General features: G+C 41.1%; 1 protein-coding gene across 1 annotated transcript in view; it reads left to right on the plus strand.

The window, feature by feature from the left end:
- Window positions 1-5,350: 5,350 nt before the first annotated feature.
- The window catches only part of LOC104930083 (zeta-sarcoglycan), a 344,655-nt gene continuing 330,232 nt past the window's right edge, over window positions 5,351-19,773 (plus strand). Inside the window, exons 1-2 of the mRNA XM_019257951.2 lie at window positions 5,351-5,645; window positions 5,741-6,062. Coding sequence (XP_019113496.1) covers window positions 6,024-6,062 — 39 coding nt within the window. The 5' untranslated portion in view covers window positions 5,351-5,645; window positions 5,741-6,023. The remainder of the gene's footprint in view (window positions 5,646-5,740; window positions 6,063-19,773) is intronic.

Consider the following 19,773-nt stretch of genomic DNA (forward strand, 5'->3'; position numbering starts at 1 on the left):
AAAATTATTGAAAAATCAGGTGGACCCTTTAAAAAGGCAGCAAAATTATTGAAAAATCAGGTAATCTCAACGAGAAATTTCCTAAAACAAAAAATAATGGAGCTGGGTACTTGTTCTTTGGTCCACCCATTCCTGGGACATGTGAGCCTTGTCTGGTGAAGGCACAGTCTTTCTGCATCTAATTGTAGACAGACAAAAAATGGCACTCACTATCACTAACGTTGGGTGAAAATCACCCGAACGCATGCCTCTCGAAAAATCCATAGATGGGAGGAGGGAAACAAGCATACCATTAATGACATCAGTGAGCAGCCTGAAGCTACCCAAGGACCCATGCAACTCAGACAGCAGCAACACAATGAAAATCACATGACAGGAATTGGTTGGGTGAAAATCACCCAACGTTAGTGTTCTAGGGTTAATGTAATGCAGTGCATTAGCCTTGAATTAAACATTGCTTGTCTAAAAGTTTTTAATCATCAGAGCAATGGTAACTATGTTTTGTGGGATTGTTTTTGTTTGTTTGTCTGTAACTGATGAGCATGCAGATGCTATACACCTTTCAATATAATTCAGTCCAATACAACTCTACAAGAAACTACAGCTTCATTACCTTAGCACTCTATCAGCAAAAAAAAAAAAAAAAAAAAAAAACATTACGCCTGTAAGTAGACTTTATACTTTTCTGGCCACTTGGTGTACTGGCTCTGACCCAGAGGCAAGAGAGCGGAAGTCTCTAATCTAGTTTACTTTGTTGCATTAACTCTCTGTAGTGCAAAAAAGCTTTCTGTCTGTCTTTTAGATTGCATGCCTACTCAGGTGGTACACCCTCTATTGACTCAGTTTGGCTCTTAGCGACATAATATTACTTTCAGGAGGTAAATAGTCTTGAAAATGCACTAAAAGTCCTGTTCATCTTACATTTAGAAAATAAAAATAAGTCACAACTCATTCAGTATGCACGAGCATAAATTGAAATACATGATACTGCAATACAATACAACAATGCAAAAAGCACAAAAAATATTGTTAGTTAACACTGGTTACAAAATCAATGTAATTGGACACTGAGGTAGATATCACAGCAGATAGTAATATGTGTGCTGATATGCCGATATGTCACAGCAAAACAGGCAGAGAGAATGGATCCCTCCAGCAGGGGGATGGGGTGGTAATGGCCCGGTAATAGATGCATAAGTGGCTTGTGCAAGGTCTAATGACCTGCTGGAAGAAACCAGTGCTCTAGAATCTTCTGCTAAATGGTAGTGAAAGCAATACTTTTAAAATGAAATTGAATGACATTAAAAAGATGAACACCCAGATAAAAAACAAAAATCCTAAAATTACCCAGGGGATGGATGAAGTGACTGTTTATGAATGAAAGAAGGAAGTCTATTTCAAACACACGCACACACATACACTGCTGATATGAAACGCATGTTGGAATATTAAAGCCAATGCACCGTGAAACAATTACTGTGTGTTGCAGTCTGGTTAAACAGTTCATTCGCTCTATAGCAGCTCAGTCATGGAAACTGTCCCAGTCTTGCTGGGTTTTGTGGAAGAATTTATGAAATGATTCCCTTGGACTTTACTTGAATTACATAGAACTGAAGTTCCTGAACTTTTTCATGGATAGGTCACATAAGCAGTAATGTGGACTTCATCTGATAAGGTCTTAGGGACTGTTGTGTTAAGGCTGATGATACTGAGAAAATAATCCTTAATGAAAACACTATTGATAAATCAGATGAGTTTTTTTCTCAATTAACTGATGAAGAAGATACTCTGTATTTGTATAAATATTTGGTATAAATGAGAAAAAAAACTTTACTGTGAGGACCCTCAATGTCCCCTCATCTTTCTTAAACAGCAACAAAGCAATCTCTAACTTCCCCTCTACATTTTTAAATGCATCCACTTACGAGTTGCTTGCAAGTTGCTCTAAAACTTTGTGCTGCATGGCAATAATCATAATGTGACCTCCCCATAGGCGTTTGCTCTCTCTCTCTGCAGCTAGCAAAGCAAACAGCTGCACTTTGCATTTGAGCAGAAGAATAAAGCTCCTATCTGCCCAAGAGAGTGGTGTAAGAGGGAGAGAGCAGAGGGACAGAGAGAGAGAGACAGAGAAGCCTGTTAAAGTCAGTTGCCACCACTGCACAGCTGCATCATGGTTGTTAAGGGCAGGTAAAATGACACACTGCATAGTCAGGATGGAAACTTTAGTATATCGCTATTAGGAAATAAGATGCTTAGAAAAAGAACATCTCCTTGGAAATGATGTTTCACATGTGATAAATCAGTGTAAGTGACATTAAGTGTGGTGCTTATAGCTATTTCTGTTTTTGATTGAGTTGTGGCTATAAAGTCACTGAAGTAAGTCAGAGGGATTCTGTACATTTGCATTTCTGGGGAAGCAGCAGAGATATAAAGCCAACTAAATAAGGGACAGTATAGAGGGAGAGAAAAACTGTTTATGGTGTTTTAAAATGCAGGGGGAGGATTGAAGGCTGAGGGAGAGAGGGGGGAGTAAGATGGGTGACGTCATTTCCAACTGGCACAGAAGTGGGTGCCTGCATCCGATATCAGCTGCTTCCTTATAAAAAATAACGAGTCCTGATGATTAATTGCCCGGCAGCACAAAGTTTATAGAAAAGAAAGCGAGATGGTGGTGGAGAGGTGGAGGTTGTAGGGGTCCCCGAGTTACAGAGGAGCAGAAAATAACAAAAGAGCTCAAGTGAGAGAGAGAGAGAGGTTGAGAGAGGGAGTGCATCATCAAAAGAAAAACAGAGAGAGAGACAGAGAGAGAGAGCAAGAAAGGTGTTGGGATGGAGAGGGATTAGAGGTAAAGCAGTGAGAGAGAGACAGAGAAAGGGATGAGAAGAGAGAGAGGGAAGAAAAGCAGCAGATAGTCAGACAAACAGAGAGGGAGGAGCGGAGAGAATGAGTGAGGCATTCATTAATATGATGTTCGTTATCTCTGACTGACTCCCTCAACAAATGTTCCTCTGTGTTCTCTAGTGTGCTATTCAATAGGCCTATAGCTGTGTGTGTGTGTGTGTGTGTGTGTGTGTGTGTGTGTTTCCTGGTGTGAATGTGTTCGTGAAGTGTCTGAGCTTTGCATAGCACAAATGTGTGAATGCATGCGTGCAGGCAAATTTATTAAACTGAACACAAGTCTACTGCACTTGAAGCACATGAGATGTCACAATAGTATAGAGTGGAAAGGACTTGAAATGGTCCTTGAAATTGAGGCTCTAAAGTCACAGCAGAAATCTTCATGCAACCAAGCGTGATGCCATCTTGGAGAAGTCATAGAGGTTGTGGATCAACAGAGTAATGTTGAAACTAAAGAAATGGTCTGATACCCAGTCTAATTCACAGACACACACATCCATTAGTTTTTGAATATCCTGTTTTTTAGAGCGATATACACTGGTTTTGGTAATAAAATGGAACTGGTGATGCAGTTACACACATTTGAGTTTGCACACTCACAGATATTGATAAATTATGAAGTGGATAATAATTGTTATGGTTTAAATCCTCAGCAGACTATGATCTGGTGAGGTGATAATCACATATATTCTTGTTACAGCATGGTGAGGTGTTTTCCGCTTGGCTGGCAGAGGAGGCCTGAGTCTATGAGAGAACATTATTCAGCATATCCTACCTGTCTTGCCTTGCCTGCAGTCATCATATCCATTACTACAGGTTAGGAGGACAGTAGTAAAAACGTCTTTGAGTAAAATGTAACTGCCAAAGATAGCAGAGGTCTGCAGATTTGTATGCCGCAGTTTGCAATTAAATTTAACACACACACAAAAAAAAAGGAGAACCCATATTCTGTCCTAAAATAGTACCCAGTCACTCAAGGACAACAAAAATATGCCCTCCACACATGTGTTTTCTCAGCTATTTTGTATTATGTGAATATACTGCACGGTGTGTACCATAGACCTCAAAGAGAACAATCTGCCTTAAATTGTAGTCCAGAACTTGTTACTAACGGACAATAACATTGTAGAGGTCGACACAAACAGTGTCTTGTCTCTTTTCCTCCTCTCCTCTCCCACCTCCTTTTATCCTCCACTCTCCATACTGTACCTCTCTTTCCCCACTGATCCTCTTTTCTTCAATTGACACTACTAATCTCCTTTCCTTTTCTCTCCTTTTGGTACCACACCTTTCTCCGGAATCTCCACTTCTCCCCTCTCCACCGTCCCTCTCCTTATTCAAAAGGTGCGTGACAGATAATAATAAAAAAAAAGCCCTGGTGGTCGGCAGGCGGCGACACCTTATTATGCAGGAGAAGGATGAGAACAATTTGCGCCATAGCACGAAGAAAGAAAGAAAGAAAGAAAGAAAGAAAGAGCGAAAGAAAGAAAGAAAGAAAGAAAGAAAGAAAGAAAGAAAGAAAGAAAGAAAGAAAGAAATGGTAAGACGTGGAAATCAATCAGTAAAACAAATAATAATACACAAACCCTGAAGGCTTGAAGATTAAATATATATTGTGCAGTATGAGCAGTTTGTCTCAAAGAAAAGAAAGAAATGTTTTGTTACTGTTAGTAATACAGCAATAGAATCATGTTGTTTCTCCGCCCAGAGTTAAACTCTGTCCCTGCGCGGACACAACCTGAACTTCTCCAGGAAAAGGACCTGCATAAGAACCTCTGTTTCCACTCTACATGTGTTCACAGTCACATGTATGAAATTCTTACAGCAGGATCAGACAGAGACACATAATAGTTAACAAAGTGCTTAATGTGGGTTCACTTTCACATTATTCAAATAAATCTATATCAAATATATATTTCCATATTCTCTCCCCACAGCCACGATGTGATTATGCTTCTGTAATATTCATATAGAGACATACTCTATCAGTTTCCTAGATTATGTTTGTGTAGGCTACACACACAGACACACCTACACACACACACACACCTACACACACACACACACACACACACAAAGAGCAAATCCCAGACTTTCTGCAACAGCCCTCCAACAGCCTCTGCATTTAAATCTCTTTCTTGTCTTCAGTGGCAAAGCAGCATTTTCATCTACTTGATTAGAACGAGCCTTTCCCTCTCTCTCTGTCACACACAAACATAAACACGCACACACACACACACACACACACAGACACACACACACACACTGGTGCGTCAGTCATTGGAATAATATACAGCATAAACCTTCCTTCCTTCTCCCCTCTCGTCTCAACTCTCGCAGCTCTCCTCATCTTCTCTCTTCAGCATCGCTCCCACCAGGTCTCTCTCTCTCTCTCTCTCCTTCTCTCTCTCTCGCTCTTTCTCTCTCTCTCTCTCTCTCTCTCTCTCTCTCCCTCTCTCTCTCTCCTCTTTCCCTTTTCTTTCAGGGAGAGAGCTGATATCTCTGGCGGTTTGCCGCATGGAAGTCGCCCAGGCAAGGCAAAATATCATCTGTCTGATCCGGACTCCTTCTCTCCAGTTGCCGACCACAGCACGACCCACAACATCACACTCACATTTGCTGGGATTCAACGGGATATAACGGCATTTATCCGCTGACCGACTGACAGGAGAGTCTTTCGGCTTCATTCCTGCAGTGGGGGGAATATTTCTTAGTCAGATGTAACAACCCCCCCAAAAAAGAATAAGGTTGGTCAAGTGCGCAAAAGCCGCAGCTTCAAACATTACGCACGGCTAATTTGTTCTATTTATCTATATATATATTCTATTTCCTCCATCCCCAGCACGGACAAACCGGGGATCGGAGGTGGGGGGGACTTCCACGGCATGGAGTCCTGATTTTACCAAGCGACCCACCGGGAGGAATGAAACTGAGAAAATCCGTCGCCGTGGTGGAATATTAATAACCTTCTCCTGACCAAAAACAGGGGATGTTGCAGCTGAGTTTGGGACTCTAGAGAGCATTCCAACTTTCTTTTGCTCTCCGGTTTTCAATCTCTCCCCCCTCTTCTTCGCCTGTGGGACTTCTATTTTCGTGACTGATTTGCAGTACTTCACTTCTCTATCATGGACCGGTCGACGTCTTTGGATATAGAAGCGCTCAAGGTAAGACGCTCGCAGCCGAGCGGCGCGCACTTGTTCGCCTAAAAGAGAGTTGCGATCCTCGGTCCGCTGGGTGCTCGGATTAATGGATACATGACTGGGTGGCCTGGTGGGTGATTAGGTATGATAGGCGGCTGGTTGGATGATTATTATGACCTGATGGATGGTTGGATTAATCCGCAGCAGAGTGACTGATGATGATGATGATGGGTTAAGCTGATATATACTGGGTGGCAGGTTGAATGACGGGTGGCTGTTCGGGTTATAGTGACCCGATGGCTTTAGGATGGGGGCTGCTGGATGCTGATCGTCTTGAGGTGCAATAAAAAAAACAGGGTTTGCCACTGTCTGAGGACTCAAGACTCAAGAGCACATCTCTCCCGCTCCGTTTCTCACACAAATGCACAAATCCACACTCTTTCTACAGCAGGATGGCTAGGGAATAAAGAGAGAGAGAGAGAGAGAGAGAGGAGAGAGAGAGAGTGTGTATGTCAGTATTCGTGGGGTGAATTTCAATATGCTTTGCTTGCACAGAGTTGTTGCAGGGAGCTTGTTGTGGGCGTCGGTGGGACGCTCGATAGACGGGACGGACTTGCCCGACGGGGCGGCATCTTTAGTGGGTCTGTGCAGAGAGCGAAGGGACGCATGACGACGTTGCCCGGTTATTACCTCTCTCTCTCTCTCTCTCTCGCTCTCTCTCTCTCTCTCTCTCCAACTTCATGTTAATTACCCAGATCAGTGTATTACACTCTTACAAATGAAAAGTGTCTGTATGATTCCAAACTGTCAAGATAAAAAATAAATGCTCGACCTGTGTGCGCTTGTGTATAGGCTACGTGCCCGTGTACGTATTTGTGTGTATGTGTGTGTGTGTGGAAGGTGGAGGATATGGGTCACTGCATACACCTCTTCACTCTCTCTTTGCTCCCACCTCCTCAACCCAATATGCGTGAGCTTCTCATGTCACCAGGGAGATGAGTAGGTAAATTCAGCATAGGTTTGTGATGCTCTGAGAATTTCAATAATCTATAGGTCATCTAAGGTGCAGGTAAAGATGTTTGGGTGTGTGTGTGTGTGTGTGTGTGTGTGTGTGTGTGTGTGTGGCTCTGGTTAAGATTATCCTGCACTTAAATGAATGTGAAAACATTGTAAAAATCTATTTGGAAGCAGGTGTACCACGGGAGCGTTCAGCACCTGTTCCTTCTAGTAACTCACTCTCCAGCATTCATTCATCCAATTTTACTCCTAAATTCAATCTCTGTAAGCTGTTTGGATGTTCCGGTTTTTATATTATATATTATATTATATTTGTGTGTGTGCATGTGTATATTGTGACTTGAAGCAATCCAAACCCTACAGGAGCTGTTTGATCATTGTTATGGACAGAGAAAGCGTACTGTGGAAGAGGCAGATCACTGTCACTACAGACATAAAGTGCCTCATGCATACTGTCTAATGTCATACTTTTCATCAGTTAATTAAATTGCAGATGGAAATGTCCATTTTCTATGTGCTGCTCCTGTTTCTCATAACCAGTGGTTGGATAAATCAGCAAATCGATGAGACTCCCCAGGGGTTTGACATTTCAAGTAGCATTTTATGTGATCACACTGAGAAGGGGACCTTGATACTGATGCAGTGCTCCAAATTGACTTTGACTCAGCTGGATGGTTGCAGATTCCATAGATGGAAATTGACATTCTGATTTAAAAACTGTTAGCCAGTGAACTTGACCTGCACAACAGGGTGAGTGTTGCTGTTTAGGTCACATATGTGAGCTGGCTGCTCTTTTCCGATGTCATGTTTAGTACGAGATATTTGTGGCATATATTGTATTTCTTCCAGGTGTTTGAAGTTGTAATTGTAAGATACTGTGACAGAGAGTGTAACACGCAGAGAAATAAGAGTATGCAGAAAGAAAATATCTCACATTTAGTGCGACGTAACTTTTCTATCCATGAATCACATATATCGTGAGCTTAGAACGAGGCTCTGACTTATCAAAGCTGAGTTATCCACCCATTTGTCTTCTTTGAAAGCTATTTATGCTTGTGAGGTGTAATTCAAAGAACCTTGATACGTTGAACAGAATATAGTACTAGCTCGGATGTTATATCTCTGATGTTTAATAGCTCAAAACTGCACTTTGAGACAAAACCTCAGAACTCCAAGATAATGATATGTTAAAGTCAAATTCTGGTATCTTTCAATCAAGGTTCCTGTTCTCATCATTGTACCCACTCTGACTACAGGCAATGCTAACTTTGTGTTCACCAAGTTCATTGCATAGATTTAGGAAACATCACTCAAGCAATGTTTGGGGCAAGCATCATATGTCTCCAAATATACTCTTACATAAATCTTTTCTAAGCAGAGGGTGAGGGTGGTTCAAGTCCAGCATGGGCCAAAGTACGGTCCTGGACCAGTAGCTGGAGAGTTGCCCCTGAGCAAGGAACCCCTAACTGACTCCCAGGGTGTTGCCCTGTGTGGCTGCCCATCTCTTCACAATTACATATCTATCAACTCTTTGTGTGTGTGTGTGTGTGTGTGTGTGTGTGTTTGTGTGGTTGGATTTTGTATAAAATGTGTGTAAAAACTGGAGAAAAAAAATGGAAAAGTGGAAAAAAAGAATTTCCCCTCTTGGGAAATATCCTATTCTATGACTGTTTCCAGAATCTCTGCAGTGTGTGCAGATTCATGATCAGCCAGAATTACCAGAAGAACACCAAGTCCTTGAACATATAATAAAAGCACTTTATAGTCTGAGTGATTGCACTGAAGTTTTGGGTTATTGTCCCAAAGTCAAAAAATATCACCATTGCCACTTCTTATGAATAAGATGAATAAGTGACTAATTAACCCGACTGTGCAAAATCTCCTGCTGTGGGCCCAAAGAATCACCTTTTACCCCTGAGGTGACAGCACTGGGTGGTCACCAATTATATCTCAACCCTGGCAGTGTTAGTCCATCGCTCTGCCAGTTGACTTTAAAGAATTTCTGTCCACTTCTACCAGTCCATCTATCCATCCATCTGCTGGTTGTTTTCTGCAGAGCTGGTGTCATATCCTTGGCAGTGCTGACAATCCCTGAGTTCTAGTGCACTAGTAGCTGGCACTCAAACTCACACACACACACACACACACACACACACACACACACACACACACTCTTGCTGTGTGCTCTAATTGCAGTGAAGGTCGCAAATGTGTGTATACTTGTGTGGACCAATCTTTCACAACCCACTATACTTTTAAATAGCCTATTTTTAGGTATTTATGTAAATCAATACAGTGTCCTCTCAAGTATAACAAAACTGAGTGTGTGTGTATGTGTGTGAGTGCATACAGGTTTGCTGGCCAGCTGGCCTTTCAAACTTTGAAAGTAAACTGGAGACAAACAAATACACACAGCAATCCAATCTAATGAAAAGCCAGGTTTTGTGTGTGTGTGTGTGTGTGTGTGTGTGTGTGTGTGTGTGTGTGTGTGTGCCTCAAAGAGCAATCACAGGAAATGAACAGCAAGCAAGGACAGCATTGGGACATTGGGAAGTCACTGCATTATATCAAATATACAAGTGGTATGTGTGTGTTTGTGTTTGTGTTTGTGTTTGTGTGTGTGTGTGTGTGGGTGTCTGTGTGTATGTGTGTGTGTGTGTGGATTTGACCAAAGACCCATCTGCTTGTAAATCAGTGCAGGTTTCAATATCAATGGAGCAGTTTAAGTGCTATTGATCTTTAGTAATAGCTGCACCATAAATTATATGCAGTATAATAAAGGCAGTCAGATTGAATTTGACCCTCTAGATCAGAGGCTCTCGATTTGTAACAGGAACAGGTATTGCAAAAAGCAATGAATAGTTTAATTTCGGTAGTGCTAGATCAAAATTAGAATTTAACCCTAATGTAACCAGGCAAGTTCAAAATTCATACCTAATGGCATCAGCATGTCATGGCAGCATGCAAACAGTTTTACTGGCCACTGTGATTCACAACATATAAGACTTAAATTATTTTTATAGACAACTGAAATTATAGACCTATAGTTAGAGTAAGACCACTGTGCTTGGCAAGCTGACTATGTCTGCTAGTCTAGACATATTTATCAGATACTAATTTATAAGCCAGCTAGTTTTTCAGAATAGAGCAGAACTCCAAATGATGCTTAGTTACCTGCCAAAGTGGCTGGCAAAGTAAACCAACTTATTGAACAAGCCACCGCCGGAATGAACCAGCATTTGCATGGTGGCTACTTTCCCACCCTGGTTGCACTCTTTCACACAACCCCATTTGGTAACCACCCAGTGCAGCCACAGTTTTGCATTTCTGGCCACTGAGCAGCTCAATTGGAGCAATTGGGGGTTCAGTGCCTCTTCCAAGGGCACTTCAACAGTAGCTGCTGAGGGATGGGAGAACATTACTCATTCATTTAAGCCAGCCTGCCCCCAAGCCTGCCTCTCTAACCTTCAGGCAAGCACAATTCCTCATCTGTGTATTTGCAGGCACCAGTTCAGTTTTACCATGTTACAAGCACAAGCATAAACCACGTTCCAACTGATGACTTAATGTGCTGCAGTGTGAGATACATTATATTTTGGTGACAGTTAAGTTTGTTGAAGCTGCCAATGTAACAGCTGCACAAATTGAAAAGTGGGCGCGTTACCCCGAGCCAAACAGACTTCATTCCCGTTATAGTGGAGCCTTCCCAAACATCTGCATGTGTGCTCACTCCATTTTTAAAACGATGGCACATAGGATATGATGTATTAGCTTTAATGTGTGTGTGTGTGTTTGTGTGTCACATTAATAACAAAGCCTCACGGTGCCAAATGAGTCTACAGTTGTGTACGGATAGGCAGCCACATGAGTGAGTTTTACTACCTGGCAGTTTCTCAACATTTGGAATGGGACAACACATGGGATCATCTAATATGCAAATAAAGTGTAGAAAAGAAAAAAGACAACTAACAACTTCCAATGATTCAATAAACCACCTTAGAGTTCACCTTAAGTTCATGTCTTATGCCATTCATTGGCATTTACAGGCATTACATTTTCATTTCAGGTGAAATGTAACAACATTTCAATCAGACCAATGAACATTCCTCCCTTGTCATAGAAAAGCATTTATATTAATCAAATTATAATTCGGAATCTTCAGTTTGCTGGTCCCAAAGTAAAATCTAAGTCTCTGTTTCCTCTAGGCTTTCTCCTACTTTTCCTTACTCTTTCAACCATTTGATTCACTCTATCTCTCTCTCACACACACATGCACGCACGCCCGCACGTGCACACACAGCCTGGAGCATGAGCATACAGTGCTCACAGTACATTGCCAATTCCAGTAGTCAGTCACCTTTTTTGTCCACATCAGTCCATTTTACAGGTAATTAGCTGCTACTTGCAGAAAATCAACTTTCATTACTCAGTAGTTTGTGTGTGTGTGTGTGTGTGTGTGTGTGTGTGTGTGTGTGCGCACGTGCGTGTGCATTTGATGAGAAAAACTTGCTATACACTTACACTTACTTGCTATGCAGTATTTATGTGTTTGTTTGCATGTGTGTTTTCGTGTGCGTGTACTGTATTGTATGTGTGCAGCTCAAGTAGCATTGTTTAAAGGTCTAATAGCTAGCGGGCTACCGTTGGCCTTCTAAAGGTTAACTTATAGTATTTAGACTGTGTGTATGTGCATACATTCATGTGTGTGATAGCAAATTTGTTATGTTTGCTGAGCAACAAACTGAAGTAATTCACACTGTGGAACCCCCTCACCTCTGCATTGCTTGCAATTGTGTGTGTGTGTGTGTGTGTGTGTGTGTGTGTGTGTGTGTGCGTGTGTGTGGATTTCTGTCTGTGTATGAGCTCCCCACCACTCAATAATGAAGACCTGAAGGTAAACTTAACCAGCTGTGCAACACTTGATTTAAGGAATATACACAAAGATTTTGGGAAATACATTTATTTGCTTTCTTTATGGGAATTAGAGGAGAAGTTTGAGAATAATGTCCTCTCTGTGCGTTCTCTGCAGAGCTGTTTCTGTGATTTGTGTAGCTCAGCTTGGCACAAAGTCTAGAAAGAGTGCAATAGATAGGGCTCTAACAATTCCACTATTGTCATATGTACACATGCATATTTCTGTTGTGTGTGCAGTGCCTCAGAGGTCCAGTATGAAAGATTTAGGGGTATCTATTGGCAGATTAAGGCAGAAATTTAGTATATTCATCAGTGTGCATTCAAGTGTGTTATCACCTGAAAAGAGTAGTAGTAGTAGTAGTTTTTCCAACATGCCTTGAAGGTGAGGGTAAGGCGAGTAATATTCAGTTGGTTGCAATTTGCAACTTCACCGCCTGATGCCACTCTAAATGATTTGGATAAATTTACTGACCTACAACAGATAGATGTGGTGACTCTAGGCAACATTTCAGACATCTTATCTTCCTTGTTCAGTTGTCAATTTGAAAACCCAGGCGATTGGTGATTGATGTATTTTTGTTTAGCATATTAACTTACAAGATCATTTTCTCTTCTGTGAAGGTTACTGTTCTATTTATTCCAAACCTTAACATTTCCTCCACCTGCTGTACAGTCTCTGTTTACTGGAAGCACAAAGTCCATCTTTTCATCCAACTCTGAGGCAGAAAACAGGCATACTTCCTAAAATGTTCCAAAAATCCTGTTAAGGTTTGTGACAGAGAAACATGCACATAGATACATCAGCAATATGTCATTTTCAGACCTTTGACAAACACACATGGCAGTACAAAGCCAGAATGACAGTATTTTACTGCTGTATAGCAGTTAATTGTTGTCATACATTAATTTCCGCTCATCTGTCTGTCAACACATTACAAACAATTAGTGCAAGCTCACAAAGAGCATTTTCAATTATTTCTTTATGGTTTTAGAACCTGTGCATTCATGGAATTCATTTCTTGGATTTTGCCTGAGGCCACTGACTATATTAAATGTGAGTCTGTGATTATGTGTTAGGGGTACACTGAATGTTTTATTTGTGGTATCTATGTTTCATTAGTTTAAATACTATAAACTCTAGAAAGGACTGCGAATTTTGGTGGTTGGTGGTCATTTTCAACTATGAATTATATGTCCATTCTGATGTTGAACACCAACACTAGCTTGTACAGAAGAGAGTGTTTTGACACCCACATATTGTATCACCTGTGGACGTCCCCAGGGCCTTTGAGACCTAGATAATCATGTTGTTATGTGGACTGGATAGCCTATGGTCTGGATGCCATGCAAGCGACCACTAACAATACAAATACCCATCTATTACCATTATTAGTAAATCATCCAAAAGATTTGGGGTCAAAGTGAAGGTTAATGAGCTGCAGGCTGAATGGGGCAAATTTAATTATTTTTAAGAAAAACTGGCACCGCCAAGCCAATTTTTTAGAGAAACCAGTAAGTGCTGCCAGTGAAGTCGTGTGCTCCGCAAGTTAATGGTGTTGGAAGCTAAACACAGTTTGCATGAAATTACACGGTGAACACTGACTACATTCACGTAGATTTTACTCAAGCATCCAAGATGTTTTTGGGGACACAGGGAGCGTCCTCAGAGTCACAATTACTGATATAGAGACCTTTTTCAGCCCTCAGGAAAGAAATTATAGACAGGAAAGGTGTGTATGGGGATGCACTGGTTCACAGTGGATGTGTACCTGGGGAAGTGAATGCAGAGTGGACTGCAGAGGTTTTTTGTAAGTGGAGGGAGAGCATGATGGTGTTGAACTTGGCCCTGGGGAGGCTCCAGGGTCCACTTCACATTGTAATAATTACACATATATACACAGACACAGTCCTGCAAACCAACGCTTACTGCTAATAATAGCTTGTGGGGAGAAATGTGTGGATGCATTAACATATAACCCTCTGCGTTCAGATACAGATACGGACACAAACACATATTTGCCTCAGGCATGTTTACTGTGCACCTTGGCCCTAGATCACCACTCATGGCAGTAATCACACACACACACACACACACACACACACACACACACACACAAAACCCCCACATGTCCCAAGTCTTAACAGTGACTGATGCTTCACGTCACTACCTGCCACTCAACTTTTCCTCTGTAAGCCTCGGGGTATGTGAATGTGTGTGTGTGTGTGTGTGCTTCTATTTATGTGTGACTTTTATTTCCCATGTTGATGTTTCACCCTGACGTGAGGAAATACTTTGTCCGCTTCATGTTCTCACTGTTGCAGTTACATAGTCCCTCTTGCACTGCAGTCATCTGGACGCTCGTGTGCGTGAGAGCGAGCAAATGTGTGTGTGTGTCTCTGCGTATAGATAGTAATTCAAATGCAAATCATATAGAACTATATTTCCTCTGCAGCAAATTAGAGCCTACATAATGCAGCCAGTGTCATAGAGTGTGACAGTGAGTGTATTCCTCTTCCATTTGCCATATTTTCACATGATTTTGCTACTTGTTATCTTTGCCTCAGTCCTCTTTCGACTTTCACTGCTGTCACTCAGTATGCTAGTTTCTCCAGTTCACAAACACAAACTGTGTGTTTATGTGGGTGGGCTCAGCACCAGTCCTTTAAGAGGCATTTCTTCATTCCCTGTCCCAGCAAAAACAAAAATAATAATAATAATAATAAACTGCTTCCAGTTTCCTTCCTTGGTCTGGGTAAAATGTCTGCTGAATGCCAACTGGAGCTATGCATATTATTGCTTTTAATAAACCAGTTACCCAAATCTGTCATTTTAGCTTGGCGTTTTGAGGAAATGTGGATGACGTTGGCCTATAGTTACAGCTGCAGTAAGCAAGATTTTGATGCACAGTTACAGCCGTCTCTCTTATAGCTGAATGAATAAAAACTTTAGAGAAAAATACAAGCTGTCACTGTGCTCACAGCAGCGAGAGAACGACTCCAAACAGAGAAACTAGTTTTGTTTTGTTAATTCTTTGGTGTTCTGGGTTGGGTGAAGATCATACAGAACAGTAGTTTCACATAGTTTTGCTGCTATTTGGAACCTCCAACATTCAGATCCAGATCCAGATATTATGCTGGCATGGAAAGTCTTTATGTATATGTGTATATGCATCTGTCACTATATGTGTGGTCCTGTGCATGTGCATGTGTGTTCCGACAGGTGCCAACTGGATGGGTTAAAAGCAGAAGAATAATTTCATGTGTGTAGTATTGTAACATAACGTGATTAATAAAGTTCAACTTTCTAACTTTTAATTTAGCATTTGGTCATTAATCAAGTACTGGACAAAGGTTTGACCTGGTTATGAGCAAGGTTAGTCATGCACCAAAGTTACCAGATTACCAAAGTGCCAATTCATTCATTCATTCATTCATTCATTCCCTGAGCACTGTGGATACCAGATTTAATGGCAGTCCATCCAGTTATAAAGACATTAAAAAGCCAAAAGTGTCAGCCTGCTGGTTTTGTTACAGGAAAAGTCAGGGGATCACCAAAGTAAGGAGGATTCGTCCCACGGGGATCATGGATGTCTGTACGAACTTTCTGAACAATCCAGCCAATAGTTGAGACATTTCTGGACCAAAATGGACTGAGTGACCAACACTGCCTTCCCTAAGCCTTCACTTCATCTGCTAAAATCAGTATAGCTGTAGATGTGTTGATACAGATACACTGTAACAACAGATTCTGATAGATAAATCTCACCTTAAGAAATCCTTGTTGCTCGCCAATGGGTGTAATATTTTTAATCACAATGTGATTTTCTAAATTTGTTGAAATTGTTTCATGAGGAGCAGTATTTGTGTGCTGATCCAGGCAGCCTGCAATGAATTGTGGCATAATTTCATTTTAGCACAGAAATTAGCATAGTGATCAAGGCTCATGGCAACAGTCATCCTTGATGTGTCAGATTGGATGATCGCTTGGCCCTGATTTAACAACAGTACGATCTATTGCTCTCATTCTGGCATTGACAGTCAAAACAGCTGGCCTGCCAGTGACATGCTGCATAAATCATTGATAATATTACTCAACTTCAAGCAATATTTATTAAGCGTATACATGTATACATTTTATATAGATGTCCTTAGCTTATTGAGCATTTCAGCTGCAGACCTAGGAATGTGTGCATTAGTCACTTTGGGTTTCATCTGCATGTGCCTTTCCTCCTGCTTCCCCTTTAAGTCCTTTAGAGACAAGGTGATCATTTTGTCCCTGTCCGTAAGATTGAAATGATTTGGTTTCATTTCATTTGCAGCCTAAATCCCAGCCACGAGCCTTCTCACTACATATAGAGTTTTATACTTTAATATGAGGTGTATCCCACCATGAAGGGACATTTACATTTGTCATTATGTGCACTGCTGCAGGCTATGTCCCCCTGTCCAGCAATGACAAGTTAATAGACTGCTTTGCTCCATGGGGCTAAACAGGGACTCCCATCCATTATTAATCTCAGTCGTTTAATTCTTTCCAAATTGCCAAGATCATTTTGGAGATTATTACTATATGACTCAATTTGTCAACAACATTATAATTTAAAATGGAATTATGCTACAATGACAAGGTAATCATGATCTGGTAATTATTACCTGATCCTGCTATGACAGGCTAATGATCACCTGTGTTTTTGCCAGTTACACAAATCAATGCCTATTTATTGTTCCTTTAATACAAACACAGAGGCTGATTTAGCAATTTGTTTTACATGGATTATGAAAGTAAGCAAATGTTGTTTTTACTGCAGGAGCAAATTTGCCTTCCTGGTCTTTCATATATACTGTCTCTAAACTATACTCCAAATAAAATAAAGGTTGCATAACATTGTATTTTAGGAGCTTTCTATAAACCAAATGAAAACATGGTCATTTTCCATTCTTGAGTACTTGACTATGAAAAGCATTTTACTAATTTCTAAACACAGATGTCCATAATGCTCTCCCAAGTTAATGACATGATGTAATTGTAACGTATGACATTCAAATCAGAGAATCGGGATTGTCGTACCATCATCTCAATATCCAGTTTACACGTGACGTAACTTTTATTCCCCGATAACATTTAGTTTGTCATTTCCCCGCAGCAAGCCAGCGATCATGTGGCCCAGCATGGCTATCATTTACAGAGACTGAAGAAGTGACACTGGAATGACAGGATAATATTTGTCTTTTCATCTGCCATCTTGTCCCGTCTGTCAGCCTCTGCTCCCACATAACACGAACACAGCTCAACATTTCAGTCGGAGGCAATATTAGAGTGGGAGGAATATTTTGCCTTGATGATAATTAACCATTTTTTCACTGTCAATAAGGTAACCAAGCCAGTCCAGTCCAGTTTAGTCCAGACCAGTACACAGTTATTTTATTATAGTACAGTACAAATTCAGATTGATCAGCCAACTCTAGATATATTTAGTTTAAGATATTTAATTCATGTTTAATCTAGTCTTGTTAGCTTTAACATTATGCAGTGAGAACCTTAAGCCAAGTATCATACCACGTGATCTTCTAGAGTGTATATATCTCCAGGGTGGAGAGTAAAACATAGTCAGAAATACCAGAGAGACAGGGAGGCGACGTGATGTGAATCATGATTTGAAACAAACGTGCACTGTAACAGGCAGACAACATGTGCCCTTGTTCACTCTGCATCAGTGGTCCTTCAAGTTGTACTGTATATGTCCCAGCAGTATAGCTTAGCATCTTTACCTTATCCCACTGGCAGCACAGTGCATTTATCTGTACGCTCTATCTGCCTTCCTGTCCCTCAGTCCCCTGACAAGTAAATCATCTCTTCTCCTGCTGTGACAGCACAATCCTGACGTCTGTCACTTCTACAGGCCACACACACACTGAGCACACACATATATACAGCACCACACAGGAACAGGCAATCATAATGTACACACGCCAGCATCCACATGCACACACAAACACTTTTTTTTTTTGTCAGAGGGGATTCTCGCCTACTCAAGGGCAGAACGGTGACACCTCATCATGAGCCAAATGAAGCAAGAGTGGCGAGGAGAGGAGGAGGAAAAGAGGAGAGATGGAGGGATGGATGGAGTGGAACGACGGAGCAATATGGAGCGGGATGAGGGGCGCTATATGCCAGCGAGGCGGCAGGCGGCGGATTTCAGGGGCATGAAATAGGCTGTAGGAAACGTGGAGGGACAGACAAGAGAGGTGGAGAGAAAGGGAGGGTTTGGAGTGCTGTTCAATGAAAATAATGGAAAAAATCTCTTTGTGAATTCTTAGTTATAGTAAAGTATAGTATAGTATGAAAACAGCTTTCTCTGCTGATATCGTGCTCACACAATTTCACAAAACTGTGGCAGTACTTATGACAGGTAGCCATCAACTTGGCTGTCAAGTTGTTAATGTGTGTATGTGTACAGATGTTTAGAATTGATAAAGGTCAAAGTATCAATTCCAAAGTCCGGATAATGATAACATATTGTTGGACATGGAGTAATTGATTAAATGATCATTTAGTGTGGCATTCCTTAACCATGTTGTTATTAATGTGACACTGTCATGGCTGCTGCCTATCTGGTTCAATCATCTGTCGTTTTTTTTGTTGTTTTTTTGCTTTGGCAGTAATTTGTAGCATGGAGTATTTTATGCCAGCAATCTATAATTGACTTTAACTGAGATAGAGAGAGGCTGGAAAACAAAAAAAATGGCGGATAAAATTATTTTAGTTGCACGTGTGTGTGTGTGTGTGTGTGTGTGTGTGTGTGTGTGTGTGTGTGTGTGTGTGTAGGGGCGGGGAGTCAGACAACCAGACTGTGCGGTTAGTCCTCGCTCTAGCGCGCATTAACATGCTTTCCACGCCACGCTTCTTCTTTAATTCACTTGGATTACATTCACACCTGACATTAAAATATGCCTGCTGTGTACACATTTAAATTGGATTTCTCTTTCCTTTGCTAAAATGCAGATGTCACTTTCTTTACAATATTCCCACCCTGTGAAAGCGGCTATAAACACACCTCATCCTGCTAGTGCATTGCACCAATCTTCTGACTGAATTGCCTTAGTGATTTTGTTGAAAATGTGCATACAGATTGATATTTATGCACTCTCTCCATATGTGGACATAAGATGACATTAGGATTGCTAAATCTTGAATGCATTTTTTAAGGAAATTATATATTATTTAGCTCATTCTAAATAAAAGGGGGGACACAGAGGGGGAATACACTGAAATATAGACATAGTCATAATAGAGAGAAAAAAGAAAAGAAAATCCTTAGAAAGCAGTGTAAGTGCATGTGTAAGAGAAATAAAGCAGAATGGGACATGGTCATTGTCACCACCTGTCCCCATCATTTAAAGTGAGAGAGTGAAGGATAGAAAGAGATGGAGTGATCGAAAGGAGGACAGAGGGCTGTGTTTCGCCTCAGAGAGCTACAGATGGAGAGTGATGATAATGCAGCAATAGACAGAGGACAGAGAGGGGAGGGGAGAGGGGTGAGAAAGAGGAAAATCACAGTGTGCAAGGTTTAGATGAAGCAGATAGAAAGGCAGAGCTGAGTTTGAGAACAAGTAGAAAGTGAAGTACAAAATAGTGAAAACAACCTCGAGAGTACAAGCTGTTACCACAACAATGACAGCTATCATCAACTCTAGATCCCAAACCCTGGAGATTTATAACATCTTACAGGGCTGCTTTCCAAATTTAAGCCTGGTTTCATCAAACTAATTGGCAGAAATACTATAGACTGAGTAGCATAAATAT

Source organism: Larimichthys crocea, chromosome X (assembly GCF_000972845.2).
Source record: "Larimichthys crocea isolate SSNF chromosome X, L_crocea_2.0, whole genome shotgun sequence".
Lineage (NCBI taxonomy): Eukaryota > Metazoa > Chordata > Actinopteri > Sciaenidae > Larimichthys > Larimichthys crocea.